Consider the following 24,899-nt stretch of genomic DNA (forward strand, 5'->3'; position numbering starts at 1 on the left):
TACAATTCACACCACCACAATCAGAAGTTAACTGTTTCTTAATTATTATACATTACAAGTGTTTCTTGGCCTATCAGCTTTTGCCACACCGTGCTGTAAATGCCTTAAAGCCAATAATCTAAAATTACCCCTCGTGGCTCCTACTCCAATGCATCTTTCATAGTTCCCTTTCATAGTTCTGATGATAATCCAGGTGATAGAAATAAGCCCTTTTCCTTGAAATACTGAGAGCTGGAGTTCTGTGAGGAATTCTGCCATGTTTCCTGAACTCCTGCCATAAATGCTGGAAGCACTGGTGGCTCCTGGGCAGGAAGCAGCTGCAGTTCCCAGACTTCTCCAAAGGTGTTTTATAGAAAACCAAGAGGTTTTCCCCACAGTTCCCTTCACCCAGTATTGCAGACAACATCGACTTTGCCAGCGTGAAAGTTTAGCCTAGTAAAGGTTTAAGGGGTGTTTGGCTTTAGAGGGATCCTACAAAAAACAGAATTCATTCCTCTGGGCTGCACATCTCTCTGGTAAATTGGTTTAAAATCCAGTGCTGCAGGACTGTGCTTGCAGAATCATCTGGAAAATGAAGCAACCAGAAGCTTTTACATTCTCCAGTTCATCAAGCTGCTTTCCTAAAAAGAACCAAGGTCCTTCCTCAAAAGAATCACCAGTTTTCCTGGGAACAGTGAAATGGTGTGATAAGTAAACCAGTTTTTTTAAATTATTTTTATTTACAAGTGAAAACTCATCCGCTTCCTTCGGAGCACTTCTGGGGTGCATGCGATGATGCATTTCCTGTGTCAGGGAGATTACAGTCTTGACAAGATTGATAAAGAGGAAAGCAATTGATTTTATCTCTTTTAAAAGCAGAAAAGCACACTCTGTTAGTCACTCAGGGAGACACAGAGCACCTCCCAAACACCCCAAGCTGAATCTCAAATCTCTCTCCTCCACATCCTGCTTCGAGACAGGAGGTAAGTCCTGGCTGCAGATTTTGATGTTGCTCTTCATGTTAGACTTCTCCAAAATCTCTCCACTTCTCTTACCTAACTTTGCTTTCCTGGCTGCCAGCAGCTCCCAGTCCTACCCTGACACTGCCAGAGATGATCTGGGGATGGAGTTTGGATATCAGGTCAACATTCCCAATTGCTCATCTCAGATTTATTAACCCTTATGCAACTCAATTAATGTAGTTCAGCCTCAAAACTGGGACACTGACATTAACATAACAATTGGAGGTGTTGGTAATCAGCCTAAATAATGAAAAGCATTTCCCTGTCTTGGTGTCAGTGTGTCACCATTGAGAAATAATTTATTTGTCACATCCACGTGCCACCATCTCCATCAGAATTCAGGCTTTGTGGTACTTTTTTACTTCTCGTGATCCCTCAGGAATTCTGAGTCATCTGAGGCTGCTTGAAATTAGGGTTGAGAGGTAAGAACTATATTCTTCCCCTCTGCTAGGTGTTAATAGAGGCAATTTGCTAATTGCTTCCTGCTCAGTGGAAATGCCTCCTGTTGGAGGTAGGTTTGGGGTGTAGGTGGAGGCTGAACTGAGCTTCTGTACCAGGCACATCTGTGCAAGTTGTCAAACAACAGCATTTTTGTGAAATTATCTTTTCTGTTATTTCTAGGAACTGAGAACCCCAGTAGAGGAAAAAAAAAAAAAAAAAAAAAAAAAGCAGAATGTTTTTGTGCTCGTTTCTCAAGTTCCTGCCAACATTTCTCCTTGTTTTCTTCCCTGAGAGAAAGGAAACACTACCTGGCTTAGAGTGCTGAGCTTCAGCGTTCTGCTCATGGTGTCAGGGAGGAGACGTTTGAAAGGAACCCAAATCCCTTCTGTTGGTCCTGCCACTGCAGTCTGGGGAGGGAAGAGCTGTCACAGCCTGGGACACTCATCCCAACACCCAAGCAGAGCTCCCAAGGTCGCTGCTGAACTTGCCCAGCTCAGAGCTGCTGTTTTAACAGCAGCCCTTTTATAAATAGGACAGGCTCAGCTGCTTAGCAGTCTTATCTCCACCAATTACCAGGGATAAGAGCCGCTCCTGCTGCAGAGTTCAGGCCTCTTACAAAATGTTGAGCAACAGCAGGGAAGCGGCTGCGCTGTGGGAAGAACAACCTGCCACTTGGAGGGTTTCTTTCTGAGCAGCCAATGTAAATTGTCTTGGCTCTAGTGGGGATTTATCACTTTCACCCTGGTGAATTTGGAAAAGTCCACCCCAAGAGCCAGCCTTGGTCAGTGAGTGGTGGCTGGCAGAGCTCCTGTGTCTGAGCATCTCTCCTGGGATGGTTTTTCACTTTGGGTTTCAAGGCAATGCTTTGACTCCCTAAAGCTGAATTCCTGCCTGGTGTCATGTTCTGGTGTCCCTTTACACTTTGAGAATCCCTTTCAGCACAATAAAGACATTTGAGGCTCTGAGAGATCATTACCTCCACAGAGCTGTGTATTATTGCCTTAATTCCTTGCACACTGGCCTCTGGAATGAAGGACTAAAGAGAAATTTTGCCTCAAAATCCTGTACTTTCAAGAGTGGTGTAACATGGCCAGTGGTATTTTCCCACACCTAGCAACTGCTTCCTCTTTTTCAAGTATGTTTCAGCCTTTACTGACCATCAGTTACTTACAGCTCCCTGGTTCCCCAAAAACAAATTACTACATAAAGGAAGAAGAAGAAAAAAAAAATCCCCAAGTGTCACATTCTCTTATGGCGTAACTTGCTCTTACTGTGTGGGCTCATCCTGGTGTGATTTATCCCATGAGTGTGGCCTCTTTAAAGCAGAAGATGCAATTTTGAAATTACAAAACCTGATAGGTTTGGTAACTGAAGAGTTGTTTTCTTGCTGGCATCCATCCAGGGGCTTGAACCTCCCTCTGCTGAAGTTGTGACAAAGCTCCTGCTGATTTTGAGGTACCAGAACCTTTTATATTTTTTTCAGTTCAAGTACAGACTGGAGAATTTTTTTTTTTTTTTTGACATTTCTCCGCTTTATGTCTGTATTTGAGAGGAGTGATCCTCACAAAGTGGTGTGGGCTTTGACAGCAGTTTTGTGTCAAAGGGCATTGACCCGATGATGAAAGGCCAGATTAAGGTAAAAGTTCGTGACAGGTATTGTAGGCAGATGTGAGCAGGGTGTGAGGGGTGTGCCAAGGGCGTGGTGGGAGCTGCAGGGCAGAAGGCAGGAGGAGAGCAGGGCATGGTGCAGTCTGTGCCTGAAGGTGGAGGTGAGAAGGTTGGGGTGTGGCACGGGGGGAGATGGGGTAGTTGGAGAGTGGGAGATGGGATGGTGAGAGGTGAAATGGCTGGAGGGATGGGATGGGATGGGATGGGATGGGATGGGATGGGATGGGATGGTGGGACGTGGGCTAGATTGAGGGATGGGATGGTGGAGGTGGGATGGTGAGAGGTGAGGTAGCTGCAAGGATGGGATGGTTAGAGGTGCAAGGTGTGGGATGGTGAGAGGTGAAATGGCTGCAACGATGGGATGGGATGAAGGGAGATGGGGTAGTTGGAGCGATGGGATGGTTGGAGAGTGGGAGATGGGATGGTGAGAGGTGAAATGGCTGGAGGGATGGGATGGGATGATGGGACGTGGGATAGTTTGAGGGGTGGGACGGTGAGAGGTGAGGTAGCTGCAAGGATGGGATGGTTAGAGGTGCAAGGTGTGGGATGGTGAGAGGTGAAATGGCTGGAGGGATGGGATGGCTGGAGGTGCGGGATGGTGGGAGGTGGAATAGTTGGAGGGATGGGATGGCTGGAGCTGAGGAGGTGGGATGGTGAGAGGTGAGGTGGCTGCAAGGATGGGATGGCTGAAGGGATGGGATGGTGGGAGATGGGGATGGGGCAATGCGAGGTGGGAGATGGGATGGTGAGAGGTTGGACAGTTGGAGGGGTGGGATGGTTGGAGGTAAGAAGCCTGGGATTGCTGCAGGGGTGGGATGGTAGGATGGCTGGAGGTGGGGGGTGTGGGATGGCTGCAGAGGAGGGATAGCTAGAGGTGTGAGATGGTTGGAAGTTGGAGGTGTTCAGGGGTGTGGGGTGGTGTGAGGAGTGTGGGATGGCTGGAGGTGAGGGTGGGCGATGGAGGAATGGGATGGTTGGAGGGATGGGATGGCTGGAATTTGGCAGTGTGACTCGGGGGGTGTGAGGGATGTGGGATGGTTGGAGGGATGGGATGGCTGGAATTTGGCAGTGTGGCTCGGGGGGTGTGAGGGATGTGGGATGGTTGGAGGGATGGGATGGCTGGAATTTGGCAGTGTGGCTCGGGGGGTGTGAGGGGTGTGGGATGGTTGGAGGGATGGGATGGCTGGAATTTGGCAGTGTGGCTCGGGGGGTGTGAGGGATGTGGGATGGTTGGAGGGATGGGATGGCTGGAATTTGGCAGTGTGACGGCTCGGGGGGTGTGAGGGGTGTGGATTGTTGGAGGGATGGGATGGCTGGAGATGAGGGTGTGGGATGGCCGGAATTTGGCAGTGTGGCTCGGGGGGTGTGAGGGGTGTGGGATGGCTCGGGGGGTGTCGGCTGCTGTGAGGGGCTTGGCCTGGCTGAACGCGTCCGCTGCCCACGTGCCCCGCTGGCACCTCCAACGCGGGCATAACCCGACGCGATCCCAGCCACTCAGGCGGCCGCTACACACACCCAGAGCCCACCCAGCTCCCCCACGCCGCACCCGCGGCCAATTACCGCTAATTAGCGCTAATCACCCCCGCGGGCCCGAGGCGGCCCCGCGCAGCCGCCCCGCTCCGCGCCTGCGCGCCGGGCCCGCGGCGGAGCCGCGCCTGCGCGGGGGCGGCGGGGAGGGGACGATGGAGGCGCGCAGAGCCCGCCGGCCCCGCGCCCCTCACAGCGCCCAGCGCCGCCAGCAGCGCCGCGGGGCCCGGCCCTGAGCCACGCCGTGAGTCGGGGCGCCGGGGGAGCCGCGCAGGGCGGCGCGGCCGGGCCGGGCGGCCGCGAGGGGAGAGCGGTGCGGGTGTCCGCGGTGCGCGTCCCTCTGTCTCCCCCGGTGCGTGTCCCTGTGTGCCCTGCCCCCGCCGGGGCCGCTCCGTGCCCGCATGTGTCCCAAGTGCCCGCATTCCCTCATCCCGCTCCCTCCGGGCTGGCTCCGGCAGAGCCCGCGGGATCCTCCTGGGCAGCCCCGAGGCCGGATAACCCTTCCCGCAGGGATGGCTCCCGGGCCAGCCCCGCTGTTTGCCCCCCGAGGCCGGATAACCCTTCCCGCAGGGATGGCTCCCGGGCCAGCCCCGCTGTTTGCCCCCCGAGGCCGGATAACCCTTCCCGCAGGGATGGCTCCCGGGCCAGCCCCGCTGTTTGCCCCCCGAGGCCGGATAGCCCTTCCCGCAGGGATGGCTCACGGGCCAGCCCCGCAGTTTGCCCACGAGGGTCCGGCCCTGGCTTTGGGCGGTTCGTGCCCGGTCCGTGCTGGGCTTCCGCAGAGGAAGGGTTAACGAAGGGACTTGTTTTGCCGGGGCCGTGCACGCGTGATGCTCAGACTGCCTGGGTTTTGGTGGAAATAGCATTTGGGTGTGTAATCAAAACCTAAAATTGTAACTGCTGCCAGACTGCCGGGTTTTAATAGGGGTTTTGGCTTTCTGCAGGCACACTGGAATATGAAGTTCTAAACTAAACCAAGCTTTGTCTGTCTGATGGAGTTCTTCCTTCATTTTTGTGTGTGTGTGAGAGGGGGTTTAGTGCCTTCGGGATAACCTCTGCTGGAGTGCTTTATTCAGCAAAATGCAACAAAAGAAAGCTCCACAGAGCACAGCGATCAAGCACACAGTGCTCTGTAGCAATGGGACGAGAGGTACATTTTTGGATAGAATATTGTCCCCTTATGCCCCAAGAGAAAGTCAATAATAAAGTACAAAATGAGTTTTGAATTATTGATATAATTTCTAAGAAATCAGTACAAATGCTGCAGCCTTGGAGGGGGGTTAAAGCACTGCGAGGACTTTGTCAGGATGGACCCTACAGTAATCCTTTAACCAGGATGATTTAGGGCAGGGTATTTAACAGGAGAAGTTTGTTACGAAAGAACAGCTTACAGGCATGGTCGCTATGAAATAAAATGAAATCCCTTGGTGATTTGCAGCCTTGCAGCTCCTTTGGGGGATGTCATGGCGTTGTATAAAGGTGGTTTGATGAAACCCTTGGGAAGTTCTTGTTCAGGGGAACATTGAGTGAAATTAGAAGTGGGAAACTACAATAAAACTGGAGTTGGATACGTGTGAGTGGTGACTCACCTGGCTGCTGTGTCACCATCACAGATATTTGTTGTTAAATGTTGACACTTTCTCAGTTGTCCTTCATTCTCCAGTGCTGGACATTTAAATACTTGCTTTTCTTGTGTTGTTTTTTATTTCGGACATGATTTAAAACAGAGCAGCCTTTTCATGAGTTTGTGACCATGTGCTTAAAGGTTTTTTGGATCCAGTCCTGGAAGCTGTTCAGTGGCAGTTTTGTCTTATGTCAAGTCTGCTTATTCAATAAAGGTCTTGTGAGGGAATGTTAATTAAACAGTACATGGTGTAAGCTGTAGTTGAAACATCCTGAATTGGAAAGTATTACATGGAGGGAATATCAAGTTCTTAGGCTGTATTTAGTATGTCTGTACACTTCTTACTTCCAGTTTTGTGCTAATCTGATTTTCTTTACTGTCAGCATCTGTCAGATGAACATTCTTCAGTCAAAGTCACATGGAAACACATCTTCCTTATTACATAAATTATTGTTCTCTGCCTCCCTTGTTCAACATACAGGCACAAAATTCATATATCAGCTTGAATTGTCTAAAAATAGAGGTACATTTTGCTGCTCTTAGCTGGACAGAATTGCAAGTGTGTTGCAATGGCTGTTTCCCAAGCCGTGGTCACAGGTGACACAGCAATGAGCAACCCCCAGTTAAACATTGACACCTTTCAAGGGCAGGATGCTATAAATCATTAATGGCTGGCAGTAATTGCACCTCTTTGTAGTGATGCTCTCCTCAGGTCAGCCTAAGCTACAGCAGGAGCAAAAGCACTTTCTAATTTGATTAGGTGGTGGTGCTGTCCAGTTTAGTAATGAGTCTAAAATTACAGCTGCATTTTGTTGATGGTTGTGTTGTCTGCAGGTTGGGGTTCTGGTGAAGTTACGGGGTTTGCCGTTCTCTGGGGACTTTCCCCCCAGATCTCCTTGTTTGTTGTGTGATGATTTCCCAGAGCCACAGTCCATTTTCATGGTTGCACCAGTGTTTAGTTCCTCTCTCTGCAGGATGAGGTGGGAGCTTCATCCAAAGTGATGAAACCGTTGGAAAAAACATCTGCAAATTTTTACTGAACCAACTTTTTCCCCCCTGTCTTGGAATCAACTGACTTGAGGAATGTGCTGTTCCTCTGGGCTGCACTCTCATGGATACTATTTGTTTATGGTTTAGTGTTTGTTCATACACTGAAAGTTGGTTTCTATTTTTATTCTGATGAGATTTCTTCTCTACTCGCTTCAAGTAATGATGAGAACTTGCCCACAAGACCTCTACAACTTCTGCACTTATTTCAAGTTTGGATTTTGTTTTGTTTTTGTATTTTTTTTTTTTTACCTCTGCAAAGCTGTGCTCTAACCAGCTGTTTATCTCTCATTTGTGCTGGTTGTTCGTGGAACTGAAATACTGCACATTTGTCCTTCTTTTGTCCTGTTTGTTTTGGATCATCTCCCCAATTTGTCAAAAGTTAGTTAAGGACTTAGGTATTGTCCTCCAGCTTGTTTTTGTCTCTCCTCAGCTTGGTATTAACCTCTTTTATTTTAAAAGCTGAGGCTTATTAAGGTTATTTCTGTTGCATTATCTCACAGGTTTTTTGGTTTTTTGCTCTTAGAGTATTCTATTTTATCTATTCAATATATGTATCACCTCATAGGAGACTTTATAGTTTTTCCTGATTTTATACTTTTCCTGGGCCTTGATTCCTTGGCACATATTTAAAGCTTTTCTTTCTTTTAAATAGCTAAAAGTAATTAATTTTATCTCCTGTGTAACTGAAGACACGAATCTGTGCTGGGAACACACTGGTCATTTTTAATTCCAGAAACTTCTGATTACCCTGAAGATCTTCCCAGATTCTTTGGAGAAGTCATTATTAGTGTGTGTGAACTGTGTTCAGTGTAACATGCTCCTCCAGATTTTCTTGCAGGGACTTTAAAACACTTTAATTGCTGAAAAACAATTATAAAAACCTTTGTGGGGGCCCTGGGAAAGCTCCACCTTGGTCAGCAGTGCTGACCACAGAGCCGGAGCTGCAGAAAGCAGGGAAGTCTCAGCAGCAACGCTCATCTCCCGGACAACTCCAGGAGTTTCTTGATGTTAAGCACAACTCCAGTAATTTTTTGATGTTCAGCATGTTATCTACTGAGGGAGGAGGGATTGTGATAGCAAATCTTCTGTTTCTCTTTGAGCCAGCTGAACCCATAATTGGAATTTAAAGGAAAGCTCCGTTACCTTTGCGGACGCTGAGGTTTTGCCTGTCCCTCTCCACCGCAGGGATTGGATTTCTCTCTGGCTGAGGTTCCTGCAGTTCCAGCATGGAGATGAGTCGGGACAAGCTGTGTGCCAGCAAGGCTGATGGCAGCTCAGACTCTGCCTACCACTGCTCGGCGTGTCACGACGATGAGGAGTGGGGCAGCACGAGCCGGGGCCGAGCCAAGTCACGGAGTTTGTCAGCTTCACCAGCCCTTGGAAGCACCAAAGAATTCAGGTGAGGCCCCTGCTTCTTCCCCTTGCTGCTAAAATATATGAAGTTAACTAGATTTTAGTGGTTTTTTCATATGGCCGTGAGGGATTCTTAAAATGTGCCTCGGAAGGTTCGAAACGAAGGTGGGGAGTTGAAGGTGGGGTGTTGACTAAGAGCAGACTCAGAATCAAAGTTTTCATGGCTTGTCAAAACAGGTGTCTGCAGAGCTCACAGTCTCCAAAAAATAATCAGTCAACAGTCGAGACAGTTCTTCAGACTTTTACAAAAGCTCAAGCCAGAGCTTTAGTGCTGTGTGTTAGAAACCTGTGTGTGAGGCAGCAAAAAGTAACTTTGTGTTTGCAGACGGTTTCAGAGCAGTGAGAAACACCCATTCTTTTTTTGGAGCCAACTTTCTGATCTCATTGCAAGGCTCCTGTCATGTGGGCAGGGTGGGTAGAACTTCTGATTTGGTGATCTTTGGACCCGCTGTAAATATTGAACAGCGGGCAGGGGCAGCGCTGTGTCTTGATCTTGGGGGAGGCACAGCACGACTTCACCTTCCTTGTGCTGTGACTGTCCCTAAAGCATGGGCAGAGCCACGAGGGAGCTGCTCAGCAGATGCAATTCCTGTCCAGAGCTCCTGCTTTGCTGGTAGGAATGTTCTTGGGAGGCAAGAGAACACACGGGTGAGGCTGAAGGGCACAGGGGGGTGGCTTGGTGGTGAAGGGAGGCAAACTAAAAGCCTTGAAAGGAGAATAACTGCTCTGTGTTTGTAGTTCAGTGTATTTGATGCTTCCTGGAAGTGTTATCTGAGGGCTGTGCTCTGTTGGAGCTCTGGTGATGTGTGTATGGCCAATGTAAGACTTGATATTTAAATTGTGCTGTAAAACCGGTGGTTTTCCCTTCTCTACTCAAACCTTTCAGTCAATCTGCATAGAACACCACGTGGTCGAAATTTTTGTGTATTATTTTCTAGCTAAACAGCTGCTTTTTTCAGCCAGAAGTGCTCTGTCTGTTGTGGGTTTGAATCAGGGTAATTGCTTCTGAGATTTTCCTTCATTAGGATGCTCTGCAGTCATTCTCTGGCTGTCTTCACTGCAGAGCTAAATTGTCTCAAGGCATTTTGCAGGCAGGCAGGAAGTGCAGCTCTCAGGCTTCCTCTGTGCTGTTCAGCTCCAGGTAGCTGCCCAGCTGCTGGGAACTGATAAGTAGATTTCCCTAAAAGATGTATAATTTCCAGGGCATTGCTGCTGATTCTTAGCAAAGGCGGCCTGACTAGGAATCACTTAAAATTCTGTTCACTCAAGCACTTTATTGAGCACTTATAAAACCATGTGGAATCTCAGGGAGAATTTACACCAGTTATTAATTAGGGCTTGAAGAGGAAGCTTTTGGAATGTCATGGAGGTCAGATGTGGATATTTAAAGCCTCACATGGGAACAGAATTTGGCCAATTACTGGGAGTGGCATCAAATAATGACCTGTGTTGGGAGAGGGCAAAAATTACAGTTATCTTGGAGAAGCTGGAGTGGAGCAAGAAGTGGGAGGTGATGCTGCCAGGGTGTTATTTAACCATCCTAATGCCAAGGGTAATTGTTCACAAGCAGATAGAGACTTATCATCCCTTTGCCCTTATTGACAGACATGTTAATCTCTTATGTCAGTCCTTGCTCATTTTTCTTGTTTAATAGCAGTAAGGTAAACTTTATAAAACACCTAGTAATGCTCTTATCTGACTTGGTCAGGCATGCCTGGACTTAGAGATGGAAAAGAAATTATTCTGCTTCTGTTACTGGAATTCAAATCTTAGACTGGCACATTTTATTAGGCAGGGAACAAATAAGATGTTGCTGTTGTTCCTTAATTATATGTTTAACCTGTGATCTGGTTTTGATTTTTATGAAATTTCTGAGGGTTTTTTTAGCTCTAGGAGTGAGTCATCAGGCTGGTCTGAGCTACTTGGTAACACACAAAAGAAGGCTCTGCAGTGTGATGATTGTTACAAGCAAGATGTGATTGAATTAAGCTCAGGAAAGAAATGTTTCCCCCTTCTTTATAATGGAATAATTCTAACAGCAGTCACATAATGCTTCAACAGTTCCATGGCTTGAGCAAGTTTTGCTCCCAGTTCCAGCTTTGCTGGAGGAGTTTGGGAGGGAGGTGAGGCAGAAGAGTTCTGACTTCATCCAGATAATCTCATCCTAGAGCCAGGAATAACCCTGTGTCCTGGTGGGATTTGATTTTGAGGATAAATGAGCCCCTGTTTATTTGAAGACAAATATTTTATTAGAGAAATAAATGGGGGGAAACAGCAATTATTTTTCAGCCTGTTCGAAATTGCAGCTTGATACTGTAGATACAAATCTCCATGTGCCTTAGAGTTGAAGAATTTGTTTAATTTATTAAGGGTGTTAAATGACCAAGGCACTGTGACTTGACCATGCTAAAAACATCGGGAGGTGTTGGAGAGCTCCTTGTCAAGTCACACACTGGGAAACCCAAAGCCCTCAGTGAGGGGAAGAGCACTCACTGAGCTGTTTTAGCTGAATTTATACCAGATTCAGCCATTCTAAAAAATGTACTTTTAGGCAAGATGTAGTGTTTTGAGAATCACAGAATAAAAGTGTTGTTCTTGTGCCTGCAGCAGTGGAACTGATACAGCCATTGGAAATGTGAGAGCTAATCTGTAAAATTACCCTGCCTGGGAAGCACACACAGGTTTAAGAAATGCACTTTGCACTTTGTATTGCTTTTGTGCAGCTGCTTCAAAGGAGGGTTTGGTGTTTGAGCAGCCAGCCAGCCCCACTGTGTCAGCACATCTCACTCACTGATTATTTTCTCTGCCTTCAGGAGAACACGCTCCTTGCATGGACCATGCCCAGTGACCACGTTTGGACCAAAGGCCTGCATGCTGCAGAATCCTAAAACGATTATGTGAGTACTCCTCCCATCAGTGGCACTGTGCTCCTTCCGTGGCAAAGAAAACCACTTTGCTTTTCCACTGATTCCACTTTGTTCACCCCCTAATCAGAATTCCCAGAATCCCACCTTGGAAGAGACCTTCAAGACCATCGAGTCCAACCCAGCCCCAACACCTCAACTCAACCCTGGCACCCAGTGCCACATCCAGGCTTTGTTAAACACACCCAGGGATGGTGACTCCACCACCCTCCTGGGCAGCCATTCCAGAACTTTATCACTCTTTTTGTGAAAAACTTTTTCCTGATATCCAACCTCTATTTCCCTTGGTGCAGCTTGAGACTGTGTCCTCTGGCTCTGTCAGTTCCTGGAGACAGAGACCAGCCCCACCTTACCACAGCTACCTTTCAGGGAGCTGTAGAGAGGGATAAGGTCACCCCTGAGCCTCCTTTTCTCCAAACAACCCCAGCTCCCTCAGCTCTGTTTGTATTTTACCTGGTATTTAGAGGTTTTCATGTTGCTTGATGGGGTCAGTTTTGCCAAGTTGGCATGGCCTGCAATCCATAGTTTGCTGTCTAAAAGGGCAACTCTCATACTTCCAATTCAATAAAAATTCTTCTTTGCACCACAAGGGGAGGAAGAGGAACTGTTCTGTGTGCTGTGAAATCTGAGGGAAGCCTTCTCCCTCCCTTGGTGATTTTTGAATTTGTACTTTCAATTTTTCTGTTTGGTCTCTGGTACTTTCAGTTAAAGCAAGTTTGCTTTTAGACTGTTGATAAATGTGGAAATAAGGGCTGGCTTCTGCTTAGTGGGCAAATAAACATTTTAATTTTGCAGGTTGGGTGGCATAAGGTGTTGCTTTCTATACAGGTGTTATATACTTAATAAATGGGGTCCTGACTTGGCCAGGTGAGGAAATTCAGGGTTTAACCAAGGTAGTGGTCCCTGGTTTTGGGGACCCTGGCACAGAGGAGCTGTGGCTGCCCCACTTGGAGGTGACCAAGACCAGATTGGACATGGCTTGGAGCCACCTGAGATGGTGGAAGGTGGGACTGGATGGGCTTTAAGGCCCTTCCAACCCAAACCATTCTGTGCTTTTTGCCCCTTTCAAAAGGTTTTATGTAATTGCCCTTCCAGTTAACTGTAAGATACTGCAGTCAATATTTATTTGCCCAAATCTCTACCTCTGTAGACTGTAACCTTCCTGGTGATATCCAACCCTTTCCTGGGAAAGTCTAACACAGATCCCTCCCTTTGGCAACTCAGAGCTTCCTCATTCTCCCCTGGTGCTGTAAAGAGCCCTGGGGTGCTGCAGTGCTGCTCAAAGCCAGCCCAGGTTGTGTTTACCCACCTGACCTGGGGAATTGCTCCTCCCAGGGGCTGGCCCAGCGCAGGGATATAAGGACAGGGACAGGATTGTGCCTGGGAAAAGCTTGGGCAGGCAGGGCTGGGAGCAGAGCTGCCCCCAGGCTGCTGAAGGCAAGGACTTGTTTGAAAAGCAAATTGTAAATTACTTTTGCTGCACATGAGGTTTTGTGGGTTTTAAAAACAAGCAAAATCTTGTTGGTGTTTTTTCCCCTCTGCTGTGGGTAATGTTGTTAAACTCTCCTCACTGGAGGGATTATTTTTAAAAGAAAATCATAGTTTTTATGTGCAGGCTTAAGTTAGGGAAGGTTGGGTGTCTCTTTCAATACAACCAGCAGCTCTAGAACTTGCAAATCTGCTTTTTGATGAGCAGATGAATTGAATGAATACTCAGTGAAGAAAGGATCAGGGGCTTGTGCTCTTGAGAGAAAGGGAAATCAAATACCTGTTTATTTTTCTTGAAATGGGATTTTCTTTATGAAACCTTGCCTCGAGGATCTGGAATACAAGTTTTACACAGGATTTTTTGTAAAGCCTCACAACTCTTTATTGGAACTGATTGAAATCTTCAGTAGAAGAGAAAAAACCCCATTCTTCAGGGAAAAAATGTATTCTTCTGAGGTTGCAGTTATTAATAAGTGATAAAAGTGTCAGCCTTTTATTTTATTTGGAGCTGTTGCTTTTGCTTGAGCCCTGGAAAGAAACATGAAGATCTTAAAGCAAGTTATGAATAACTTTTCATTCAATAGAACTGCATGGAATTGGTGAGTACAGCTGAAACAGGCAGACTGGCTTTTGTTTGAATGAAGCTGGTGCTAGTTCTGGGTTTATTCAGTGCTGCAATCCCTACTTCTTGTCAGCATTATTGGTATTAGAGCCCTGCATTGACCTTTAGTTTCTGCTGTGTTTGTATCCCAAATGTGAGCACTGAAATTAAATGAATTTTAAATTTACATTAAGCTGTTTGACTTAGAGTATTAGATAGGGGAAATAATTATGCTGTGACTTTTTCAGATCCTCTAATTGAATGTTTCTTCTTTGAGTCAGCACTAAAACAAGAGGAAGCCGTGGTGTCAGTCAGTTGAGGAACTTTTCCTGAGAGCTTTTGTGGTGCTTCTCTTCAGGTCCCTGTTGGCAAAGGTCAATCACAGGGCAGCAGGGACAAGAATCATTAATTCTGTCTTATCACCTGCATATAGTAAAGCACAGAAACATCACTGCAGTGGGAATTATTGCCTTTCCTTTAGGAACATCAGTGCAATGGGAATTATTGCCTTTCCTTTAGGAATATCAGTGCAGTGGGAATTACTGCCTTTCCTTTAGGAATATCAGTGCAGTGGGAATTATTGCCTTTCCTTTAGGAATATCAGTGCAATGGGAATTATTGCCTTTCCTTTAGGAACATCACTGCAATGGGAATTATTGCCTTTCCTTTAGGAATATCAGTGCAATGGGAATTATTGCCTTTCCTTTAGGAACATCACTGCAATGGGAATTATTGCCTTTCCTTTAGGAATATCAGTGCAGTGGGAATTATTGCCTTTCCCTGCCCTGGTGTGCAGGGCTGTGTTCTCCATGCTGGAGGATGTATTTTTACCAGTGTCAGACCAAAATGTGGTGATGTTTGGGGGTTTTTTTGTCCCCCAGGCATATTCAGGATCCAGCAAGCCAGCGGTTGACATGGAACAAACCTCCCAAGAGTGTCCTTGTGATTAAGAAGATCCGTGATGCCAGTCTGCTGCAGCCCTTCAAAGAGCTCTGTGTGTACCTCACTGAGGTGAGAAAATAGAAATTACACCTCAGCCCTCTCCAGCTGCTGATTCTGTGCAGAATTTGTGCAATCAAATCTTCATACTCACTGCCACTGGGTGTACTGAAATTCCTTGCAGAAGTTAAGATCAGTGTGAAGCTTAAAACTAAACTTCCATTCTGTTTGCAGTTCTGAATTACAGGAATGGATTATAAAAAGCTTAACCCTTTAAGCCTTGAGCAAACACAGCAATGTTGCTGTATCATGTAATCTTTCTTCCAAGCTTTACTTTATTAAATGGTCTGTGCATGCTGCAGAATTCTCATTAGGATCAGACCACACATTAAAAACACCCAGCAGATGCAGAACACGACTGTAAACATTATTTATATGTCTTAAATTAATGGAAGTCATGGAGAGAGTCAGGTGTGTTGTTAGGAGGTCCCTCACAAGCTCAATTTCTCTCTTCAGGAGAACAATATGATAGTGTATGTAGAAAAAAAAGTATTGGAAGACCCTGCTATAGCTAATGATGAGAATTTTGGACCAGTGAAGAAGAAATTTTGCACCTTCAGAGAAGGTATGGAAATTATTTCTTGAAAGGACAGTTGGGAGTGTATGGGGTTTTTTTTGTCTTGGTGTTTTCTTAGTTGTTGGGTTGAATTTGTAAAACTTCTGTGCTTTTTGCAGAGAGTTGTTACATCTTAGTTGTGCTTTTCTATATATTTATGAGGGAATGTTTGCATGCTGCAAATTATAATTTTTCTTCCAGTTTTTGTTAGGAAATTGAGATTGTGAATACAATTTAATTCAAACCTTTTTATCTCAATGTTTCTCTTAGACTATGATGATATCTCCAATCAGATAGACTTTATCATATGCCTGGGAGGGGATGGGACCTTACTTTATGCTTCTTCACTTTTCCAGGTTGGTTCTTATGGGAAATAAACCCATAAGCCTTTTCTTTTGGAAGTATTTAAAAGTGCTTTTCCCCCCCTCTTTGTTGCTGAGTTCAGCATTTGTCTTTTGTTCATTCCCTCTTTTTTACCTTGTGAAAAGAATGTCAAATATGTTGTTTTTTATTAAACACAGTTGAAGTTACATCAATAGTCACAATATTTACAGGCAAATAGCTGAAGTATGGATTGCTTTGACTGAGTAGCTTTAAAACTCTTTTCTTTATTGATAGGGTAGTGTACCTCCAGTTATGGCTTTTCATCTGGGATCCCTTGGATTTCTTACTCCATTTAATTTTGAGAATTTTCAGTCCCAAGTCACTCAGGTTATAGAAGGTAAATTTAAGGGGGCAAGGTGTGGTGTGTGTTTGTTACTTTTTCTTAATCAACTCTCTTAGGTTGGCCCTTAAGATTTGAAACTTGAGAAATGTATCTGAAATTAAGAGACATCTTAATATAACAGAAATGTACCTTAAATTATCAGAAATGTACCTTAAATCACCAGAAGTTTTGCATTGCCCTGACCCATCCAGTGCTGCTCTCTGTACTGCTCTGTAAAGAAAAAGGGCTAAGAAATAACTTTATGGAGTAAATAAGTGTAAGATAATGTAGAATTTATGTTAAATGGCAACTAAGCATAGAAATAAAGTGTAGTGTTTAAATACTGAGAAGTCAGGCAAATAAAATATATGAGGAAATAAATTGTTCTGTTTCTTCAGTGTGAGGTTATTTGAGTTGCATCCAAAGTAGATTCCTGAAAAGATGTCCAAAACTCTCACTAGAATGTTATCTTTTCATGCATGTTTCTAATGCTTTAATTTTCTTTAAGCTTAGCTTTTGTCTTACTGAAGATCATATGAGCCCAACAGTGTTTTCTCATTTTAATCATGCCTGTATAAAATTTAAATTTTCTTTTTACATAATAAGAAAAGTGGGAAGGCACTGGCTTGAAATTTGGCTTTGATTTTTGCTCATTGCTACTAAAAATCAGTTTTGAGCTTCAGCCAAGTGTAGCCAGTTACGTTGTGAATGAAACTGGGAATGTTGAAAGCTCAGGAATAGCTGGATGGCATTTCATAGAGTGTGTCAGTCATTGCTGGGGTTATTTCCTGTGCCAGCATCTCATTTTTGTGTGTTTTCCCTGTGTTTCCCCTCCAGGCAACGCTGCTCTCGTTCTCCGGAGCAGGCTCAAGGTGAAGGTGGTGAAGGAGCACAGGGAGAAAACCACAGTGCAGAATGGGATAGAGGAGAATGGAGTTGTGTCTGCAAACCTGGAGAAAGAAGTGGGCAAACAAATTATGCAATATCAGGTCAGAGGGCAAAACAAGCCAAAAAAAAGCCCACTATACTGTTTGTAATTTGTATTTGTTCATTAGAGCTCTCCCCCGGCAGTGTGGGGCTGGGCCTTGCTGCTCCAACTCCCAGAGTGCTCTAAATGCTGAGGAACTGCTGCACACATTTCCTTTGTGCAGTCACAACTGCTAATCTCATACTTTGCTGTAGAAGTAATTTCACAGAATTGTTTAGGCTGGAAAACATCTCCAAGCTTGAGTCCAGCCTTCCTTCTATTTTGAAAACAAAGTAGAAGTTCTAAATTCAGACACACCAAACATTTTTATAAATGACAAGAAAAACCCTGCACGTTGTTCAGGGACTAATTCTTAAACTTTAAAACTTAATTCTTAAAATTAAGAATTAAATCTTCAAAACTAAATTCTTAAACTTCAGCTGGCACTCGATAGGACAGAAGTGTAAAGAGACTTTAATTTGCAGGTACTAAATCAGCACAAATTTTTAGGAGATCTGGAAAACATGTTCAGTTTTTGACATTTATTCCATTGCCGAGGCAGCAGCAGCAGGCTGAAGTAACGTTTGGTGTCGTGGCAGGTCCTCAATGAAGTTGTGGTGGATCGTGGCCCTTCCTCCTACCTGTCCAACGTGGATGTGTTTCTGGATGGGCACCTGATAACCACGGTGCAAGGAGATGGTGAGGGCTGCTCACCTGGCCCAGCTCGGGGCCAGGCTGCTGGGTTTTCCTGGAGGATTTTCTCTCCTGGAAACAGAACTCCAGTTCACTGCTGACAGCAAACACGAGAGTGCAAAGAATGGGTGTGTTCATTCCCATAGTGAAGCTTTAGGTGCTGAAAGATCTTGTTTATGGGCATGTGAGGGCAAGTATTATATTTTGGGGTATTATATTTCAGGCTAAGGGTAAGAAATAGCTCAGAAAAGATTGGCCTGGAAATCTGGGATTTGCTGAAGGCAAACAATCCCAACTCATGAACGAAAGGAGTTAATCTTTAAAGCTCTTACCCTTAAAGAAAAAAAATGAAAGTCACTATTACAAAATTGTGTAACCTGAGTTTGTGCAACTCCTGAAACCACGTGGCAGGGTCAGGGGGGAGTTTCTCACTTTGTGCTGGGCTGCAGTTGACCTGTGAAATCCAAGGAGAGAGGTTCACTTTCCTAGCATGGGATGTGTTGGTGTGTCCCAGAGCAATCCCGGGTTCAGTGCTGATGTCCCTGTCCTGTTGCTGCCCCAGGGGTGACAGTGGGGTTTGGTGTCCCCCAGAGCAGTCCCTGGTTCCTGGGGGTGACAGTGGGGTTTGGTGTCCCCCAGAGCAGTCCCTGGTTCCCGGGGGTGACAGTGGGGTTTGGTGTCCCCCAGAGCAGTCCCTGGTTCCCAGGGGTGACAGTGGGGTTTGGTGTCCCCCAGAGCAGTCCCTGGTTCCCAGGGGATTTGGTGTCCCCCAGAGCAGTCCCTGGTTCCTGGGGGTGACAGTGGGGTTTGGTGTCCCCCAGAGCAGTCCTTGGTTCCTGGGGGTGACAGTGGGGTTTGGTGTCCCCCAGAGCAGTCCCTGGTTCCTGGGGGTGACAGTGGGGTTTGGTGTCCCCCAGAGCAGTCCCTGGTTCCCAGGGGATTTGGTGTCCCCCAGAGCAGTCCCTGGTTCCTGGGGGTGACAGTGGGGTTTGGTGTCCCCCAGAGCAGTCCCTGGTTCCCAGGGGATTTGGTGTCCCCCAGAGCAGTCCCTGGTTCCTGGGGGTGACAGTGGGGTTTGGTGTCCCCCAGAGCAGTCCTTGGTTCCTGGGGGTGACAGTGGGGTTTGGTGTCCCCCAGAGCAGTCCCTGGTTCCCAGGGGATTTGGTGTCCCCCAGAGCAGTCCCTGGTTCCTGGGGGTGACAGTGGGGTTTGGTGTCCCCCAGAGCAGTCCTTGGTTCCTGGGGGTGACAGTGGGGTTTGGTGTCCCCCAGAGCAGTCCCTGGTTCCTGGGGGTGACAGTGGGGTTTGGTGTCCCCCAGAGCAGTCCCTGGTTCCTGGGGGTGACAGTGGGGTTTGGTGTCCCCCAGAGCAGTCCCTGGTTCCCAGGGGATTTGGTGTCCCCCAGAGCAGTCCCTGGTTCCCAGGGGATTTGGTGTCCCCCAGAGCAGTCCCTGGTTCCCGGGGGTGACAGTGGGGTTTGGTGTCCCCCAGAGCAGTCCCTGGTTCCCAGGGGATTTGGTGTCCCCCAGAGCAGTCCCTGGTTCCCAGGGGATTTGGTGTCCCCCAGAGCAGTCCCTGGTTCCCGGGGGTGACAGTGGGGTTTGGTGTCCCCCAGAGCAGTCCCTGGTTCAGTGCTGATGTCCCTGTCCTGTTGTCCTGTTGTCCCAGGGGTGATCGTGTCCACGCCGACCGGCAGCACCGCGTACGCCGCCGCGGCCGGAGCCTCCATGATCCACCCCAACGTCCCTGCCATCATGATCACCCCCATCTGCCCCCACTCCCTGTCCTTCCGACCCATCGTGGTTCCTGCTGGAGTGGAACTCAAGGTTGGCTTCTGTCATTTGATTTCTCTTTGTGGATGGAAAAACTTCTGGAGTGGCCACGGGAATGTGAGGAGGGTGGGAAGTGTCATGTGGCTCCTGCTTCCTCTCACTTGGAGCAGGATCAGACCAAGTCTGGTTCAAGAATGTGCCTTTCTTTGGAAGAGTTTTGCACACTTAAGTGGAAGAGTTTGCACAATTAATTTCAGTGGAATACTTTACGCTTTTCCTGCTGGACTGTAGCTCTGTAACGTTCTACAAAATGGGAATTCCTGTATTTGCATTCTGGAAAGTGTTCCATAATCTTGGCTAAAGTGCCTGTAAATGATCAATGAAGGGAATCAAAGCTTCTCCTTTCATGCAGAAATATTGCAGGTCTTAAGTATGTTCTGGTAGCACTATCTGTAGTTCAGTATTTAGTTTTTTTAATGTTGTCTTGCAGAAAAAAGACATTTATTAGCTGAATATAAAATAGACTTGGTTAATGGGTATTTTGGACAAATACTCTTGTGCAAGGAAGAACTCCTATCTCCTTTTGTCCTAGGGATGTTAGAGGATTAGCATTGAGAAATTAGTGTGTTCTGGACTTTTTGTTCCTGTTTTACAACATAAATTCAATGTTTATTCATGACACAGCTCTCAGCCTACACTTTCATGTCAGTGGGTGTTACTGGCCAGTGGTAGCTAATTATTTTAATAGGAATGTAATTTAAATAGGAACCAAACTTCCTAAATTTGATGGCTTTGGATTAATTATATATTAAAATCTATTTTTCTGAATTAACTTCATTATTTTTCTTGAAAGAAAAGCTAAGTCAGCTCCTGTAACTGAATTAAAGTTACAGGAACTGAACTGGAAGGAAGGGACAGGCTGGAACTGGAAGGTCTGTGTGGGTTATGACCTTGTACTTATAAAAAGGGGATTTATTGCATATAGAAAAACATGTTTATAAACACAAAATAAAGGTTTGGAGCTTGAGTGGTGTTACTGCACTGCTGCCATGGACAGCTGAGGAATTCCAGTGCAAGTGTGGAATTCCAAGGACTCAGTTCTGCACTCAGAGGGAGGATGGAGGAGGTGTTTGTTCCTTGCTCTTGAGTTTTGGACCATTCCTGTTTTTCAGATTATGCTCTCCCCAGATGCCAGGAACACGGCGTGGGTTTCGTTTGATGGAAGGAAGAGGCAGGAAATATGCCATGGAGACAGGTCAAACCTTTTTTCTGATTGTATTATCTCTAATTATAGAAAATCCTGATTCATGCAGCTCCCTCATTCTCTAACATCTGCCAAAAGGGTTTTTGGCAGTGAAGAAAGAAGCTTTTATAAACCCTAACACCTCCTAGAGCACAAACTGCACTAAAGGGATTTAATTTCTGACTTGAGTTCTTCAGATCTTCCCACAAAAGCAAGTGAAATGTTCAGACTCTGTAAACATTGCATGCTTGGCAAGGAAGATGGGCATATCTTTAGAAAATTCTGTAAATTTTAACTTCAAGATAAATCTTCGGAATTCTGAAAGATACAAACCAACAGGAGCTGCCTGTGAGCAGAGGTGCTGGAGTACTCCATGTGAATTAAACTGGGTTAGCTGGGACTGGTCACTTGCTGTGGCCGTGAGTGAGCAGAAGGGTTGAAGTCCCTCAGTTTTGTGTTCACTTGGTGGTGGTGGAGGTGTTAAAAGGCAGCTCTGGGAAGGAGATTGGCAGATTGCTTATTCAGGATGTCCTTTTTCCTCTTGGCCCACACAAGTTGCCATGAAGGAAACTGTACAGCTGGTATAACCCTCCATCCTGAGCAGGTTTTATTTCCTCTGAGCTCGGAGCATCTATAAAGGAATTCAGGAGCCCAGTAAAGATTCAAACACAGGGTTTGGCCCTTGGTTACACTCTGGAATTTTTGGGCTTGTTGCTTAAAACTTGAAACTGAAAGGTGCCCAGTAAAGATTCAAACACAAGGTTTGGCCCTTGGTTACACTCTGGAATTTTTGGGCTTGTTGCATAAAATTGAAACCCAAAGGCCAAGGTGGTGCCTTGGATTTCCTTTGTCCCTGTGTGGGTGATGCCAGAGGCTGCAGGATGCCGTGGAGGGTTCACAGACGTGTCACAGAAAGTGTCCCCAGAGCCCAGCTGAGAGCAGCTGGGGCTGTGGTCCCCGATCATGGAAAGCTGTTGTTTGGCAGTGAATCAGTGCTGTGCTGGGTGGGACAGCCTGGGGGTTGTTCAGATTGTTGCTGTCCCTGCCTGACTGCCCTGTGCTGTTGCAGTATCAGCATCACTACCTCTTGCTACCCCCTCCCCTCCATCTGCTTCCGCGACCCCGTGAGCGACTGGTTCGAGAGCCTGGCCGAGTGCCTGCACTGGAACGTCCGCAAGAAGCAGAACAACTTCGCCGTGGAGGAGGAAGAATTCTGAGTGTCCACACCCAGCAGGGCTCCTGGCAGTGGAACGTGGCAGAATCTCTCCCCTCTGCTTGGATTTTGGAGCTCTGGGTGCAGGCACCGTCCCGGAGCTGCCGTGTGGCTGTGGTTGATATCCCTCGGATGCTGGGGCTGGAAGGGTTGTGCTCCTTCCTGTCCATCACGAGTGGGAGTGGAAGGCTCTGATGGTTCTAATCCAGTGTGAATTTCCTTCCAAATGAGCAGCCTGAGGGTGGATCATTCCTGACTGCTATCCAAAACCACATCTGCAGATTTGATTGTAACCTCTGACTTACCAGTTCCATGGTAGGCTGAATGTAGCTACACCAGGGAAAAGTGGCAGCAGAAAAGTGGCATTAAAATCTCATTTGATAGGTTTGTAACTCCATTTAACACTGCTAGGAACAGAAAGGCTCTGAGAAGTTTTCTTTTAAAAAAAGCTCCTCTTTATTATCTTAAATACACCTTGCCCAGAAAATTGCACTTGCACTTACTTGCAAGTGTGACACACTGAAGAAACACCCAAAAAGGATGTTTTTTATTAATAGATGGAATTAGTAATAGAAAGTATATATTTTTTATATATACATTTCTTCCTCTTGTGCCCATTTGAGCAGTGGCTGACCCTTGGCTGTCAGCACTGTGGAAATACCCACAAACAGCAGGGATGAGGATTAATTATTCTGGATTTGTAGCTGAGCTAATTCACAGCTCTGCACTTTCTCTTGGTGGGAATCATCCATGTGTTGTTTTTTTTTTTTTATTTTTTTTGTTTGATTCCCTGGGATAAATGGTAGCATTAGAGACTATCATGTTAAAATAATAATAATAATGATTCTCCAAGTGCTCAAGAAGAATCTGGACTTCAATTACTACTGAATTCACTGTTGTCCTGAACAAAATATCCTATTCTAGATCCTGAATGCCCTCAACTTCCATGGATACCTTCCAGCTCTTGGTGCTGAGTAATCCAGGGTGGGATTCTGCATTGGTGGGCTGCAGAAATGAGAGGACACATTCCCAGTGGAGTAGCAACGGTGCCTTCAGCACACTCAAGATATTCTAAGTCTCACATTTACTTTTTTTAAGATGCTTTCGAATGTTTCTAACTTCTCTCTGTACATATTTTATTGTATGTGCTTTTGTGAAAGAACAAAAAAACAAAAAACCCCAACAAAAGAACTGGTTGGGGTTGGGGGGAAAGGGTTTGTACTGTACTTTAACTGCAAAATAGCAAACCCGAGGAAAATGTTTACATTTATGTTCCCTGTGGTGCAGTCTCTTGATCATCTTATCCAAACTTCAGCATTTTCAAGTCTTGCTGCATCGCTCACTAGAGGAAGGGACAGGAGCTGTTCAGTGCCTGCGGCAGAACCTTGCCAAGGAATGAATTTCCTGACTGAGGTGGGATTTCCTTGGGAACGGAGGGAGAATCTCTGCTGAACCTTTGTCATGATTGTCTTACGTTGTTTCCGTGGTCCAAAGTGGAAATGGGAAATGGGTTCATTTCCAAACTCTGCCTGACCTGTTGTCCTCTGGTGGTTTCAATAATGTCTCATCCCTTTTGGATGCTGCCCTGGGCTCAGCTCATGAAATGCAGGTGAGAGCACTTTTCCAGAAAAGAGAAGCAAACTCTTGGGTAACGAGTCAAATCACAATGAAAGCGTGTTGGTATAAATTAACATTTGGTTTGTATAAGTTGTAAAATAGAATATTGGTTTGATTTGGTCAAAACCAGACGGATTTTGGGATATCTTGGAGAATATCCAGGGAGCTTTTGGGATTTCTCTTTCACTTGAATCTGCAGTAATTGTTTTATCACTGTTTTGAAGCTGCTTACGGGTTTCCTAAGCGGAGTATTCAGTTATTTGATAACTGGTTACTTTTTGAACTAGAGAAGTGTCAGGCTTTTTTGCTTTGGAACTATTTTATTTAAACATGCAATAATTGAGAGAAGGAACAGGGTATGGTGTCTAGAGAAACGTGTGGATGAGTGGAGAATGAGCAGTTCTAGGCACACTGGGGAGTGGAAAATCATTTTGTGGAGGTGAAATTATTTATGAGCCTTATCTAGTATTTTTTTAAAGATAAAACTATATTCAGCACTTTTTATTTATGCTTTTTATAATAGTAAAGCTATTCTTGACTAAACTGCCGAACTTTTAATTTTCAGAGTGCACAGGTAATTAAATCTGTAATCAAAGTGTACTGAACTACTTTAGATCTACATTAGGGGTTGGCTTGAAATTTCTTCTTTCAATTTATCACCTGCTCAATTTTATTGCTGGCTCTGAGGCTGCTGTAGCTTTGCTTGTATGGAATTGCTGCTGAGAAAAGGCATTTTCTGGGTGGCTGCTGCAGCCCTGGCTCAGTGACTTCAGCCCGGGCTTTTCCTCCAAAAGCTGCCTTGATTCTCCCTGGCCCAGCTGCTTTCACAGCCCGGGCTGTGTTAGTACAGCACAAAGTTGATCTGAGTGTGCAAAATCCCTTTCCAAGGCTTTAATCTGCAAACTGCAGGAGAGTGAGGCTGGGGCAGCCCTGGAGTTCTGCGTTTGAACTGCTCCAGGAGCGGGGGAGCTGAACCAGAACAAAGCTGAAATGCACCTCACTTTATTGGCAATAAAACCTCGTTTTGCTAATGTAGCTTATTCAGAATAACTTGGTTAAACTGTGCTAAAAAACTGGGGTTTGCTGATTAAGAGTTTTTAATAAAAGGCTTTGTAAGTCACTGGCACCTACAAATCCTTTCATCTACAAAGGGCCAAAATGGAAGCTGGGAAATTAATTTGGCTTTTTTAAAAAAAAAAAAAAAGTTATCCTCTGGTAGAAAATGAAGAAGTTATTACCAACTGTAGTAGGGAATAAAGCAGTGTACTGAATTTTTAAAAGATGAAAAATCCTGTTACATATTGTTAACACATTGAAAACTTGGTTTTAAATATTGTTGAGAAACAAAGTATTTTTCAATCCTTTCAATAAAACCTTTTTGTAAAGTTGGATTGGT

The 24,899-nt window shown here is 45.7% G+C and overlaps 1 protein-coding gene across 6 annotated transcripts; it reads left to right on the forward strand.

Annotated features, from left to right (window-relative positions):
• Nucleotides 1–910: 910 nt before the first annotated feature.
• NADK (NAD kinase) lies at nt 911–24,892 on the forward strand. 6 transcript variants are annotated; one of them, XM_068171868.1, is made up of 12 exons: nt 911–966; nt 8,497–8,710; nt 11,538–11,621; nt 14,619–14,748; nt 15,193–15,301; nt 15,563–15,648; nt 15,911–16,013; nt 16,836–16,987; nt 17,565–17,664; nt 19,327–19,484; nt 20,603–20,685; nt 21,743–24,892. In XM_068171868.1, exons 2-12 carry the CDS (start codon nt 8,538–8,540, stop codon nt 21,888–21,890), a joined length of 1,326 nt encoding a protein of 441 aa, XP_068027969.1. In that variant the 5' UTR covers nt 911–966; nt 8,497–8,537; the 3' UTR covers nt 21,891–24,892. The 6 variants fall into 6 exon arrangements, with proteins under 6 accessions (XP_068027969.1, XP_068027967.1, XP_068027970.1 ...); XM_068171866.1 differs by lacking the exon at nt 911–966 and adding an exon at nt 4,766–4,885; XM_068171869.1 differs by lacking the exon at nt 911–966 and adding an exon at nt 4,766–4,881 and having other exon boundaries at nt 8,531–8,710.
• The last annotated feature ends 7 nt before the right edge of the window (nt 24,893–24,899 follow it).

This window comes from Anomalospiza imberbis, chromosome 23, assembly GCF_031753505.1.
Source record: "Anomalospiza imberbis isolate Cuckoo-Finch-1a 21T00152 chromosome 23, ASM3175350v1, whole genome shotgun sequence".
Taxonomy (NCBI): domain Eukaryota; kingdom Metazoa; phylum Chordata; class Aves; order Passeriformes; family Viduidae; genus Anomalospiza; species Anomalospiza imberbis.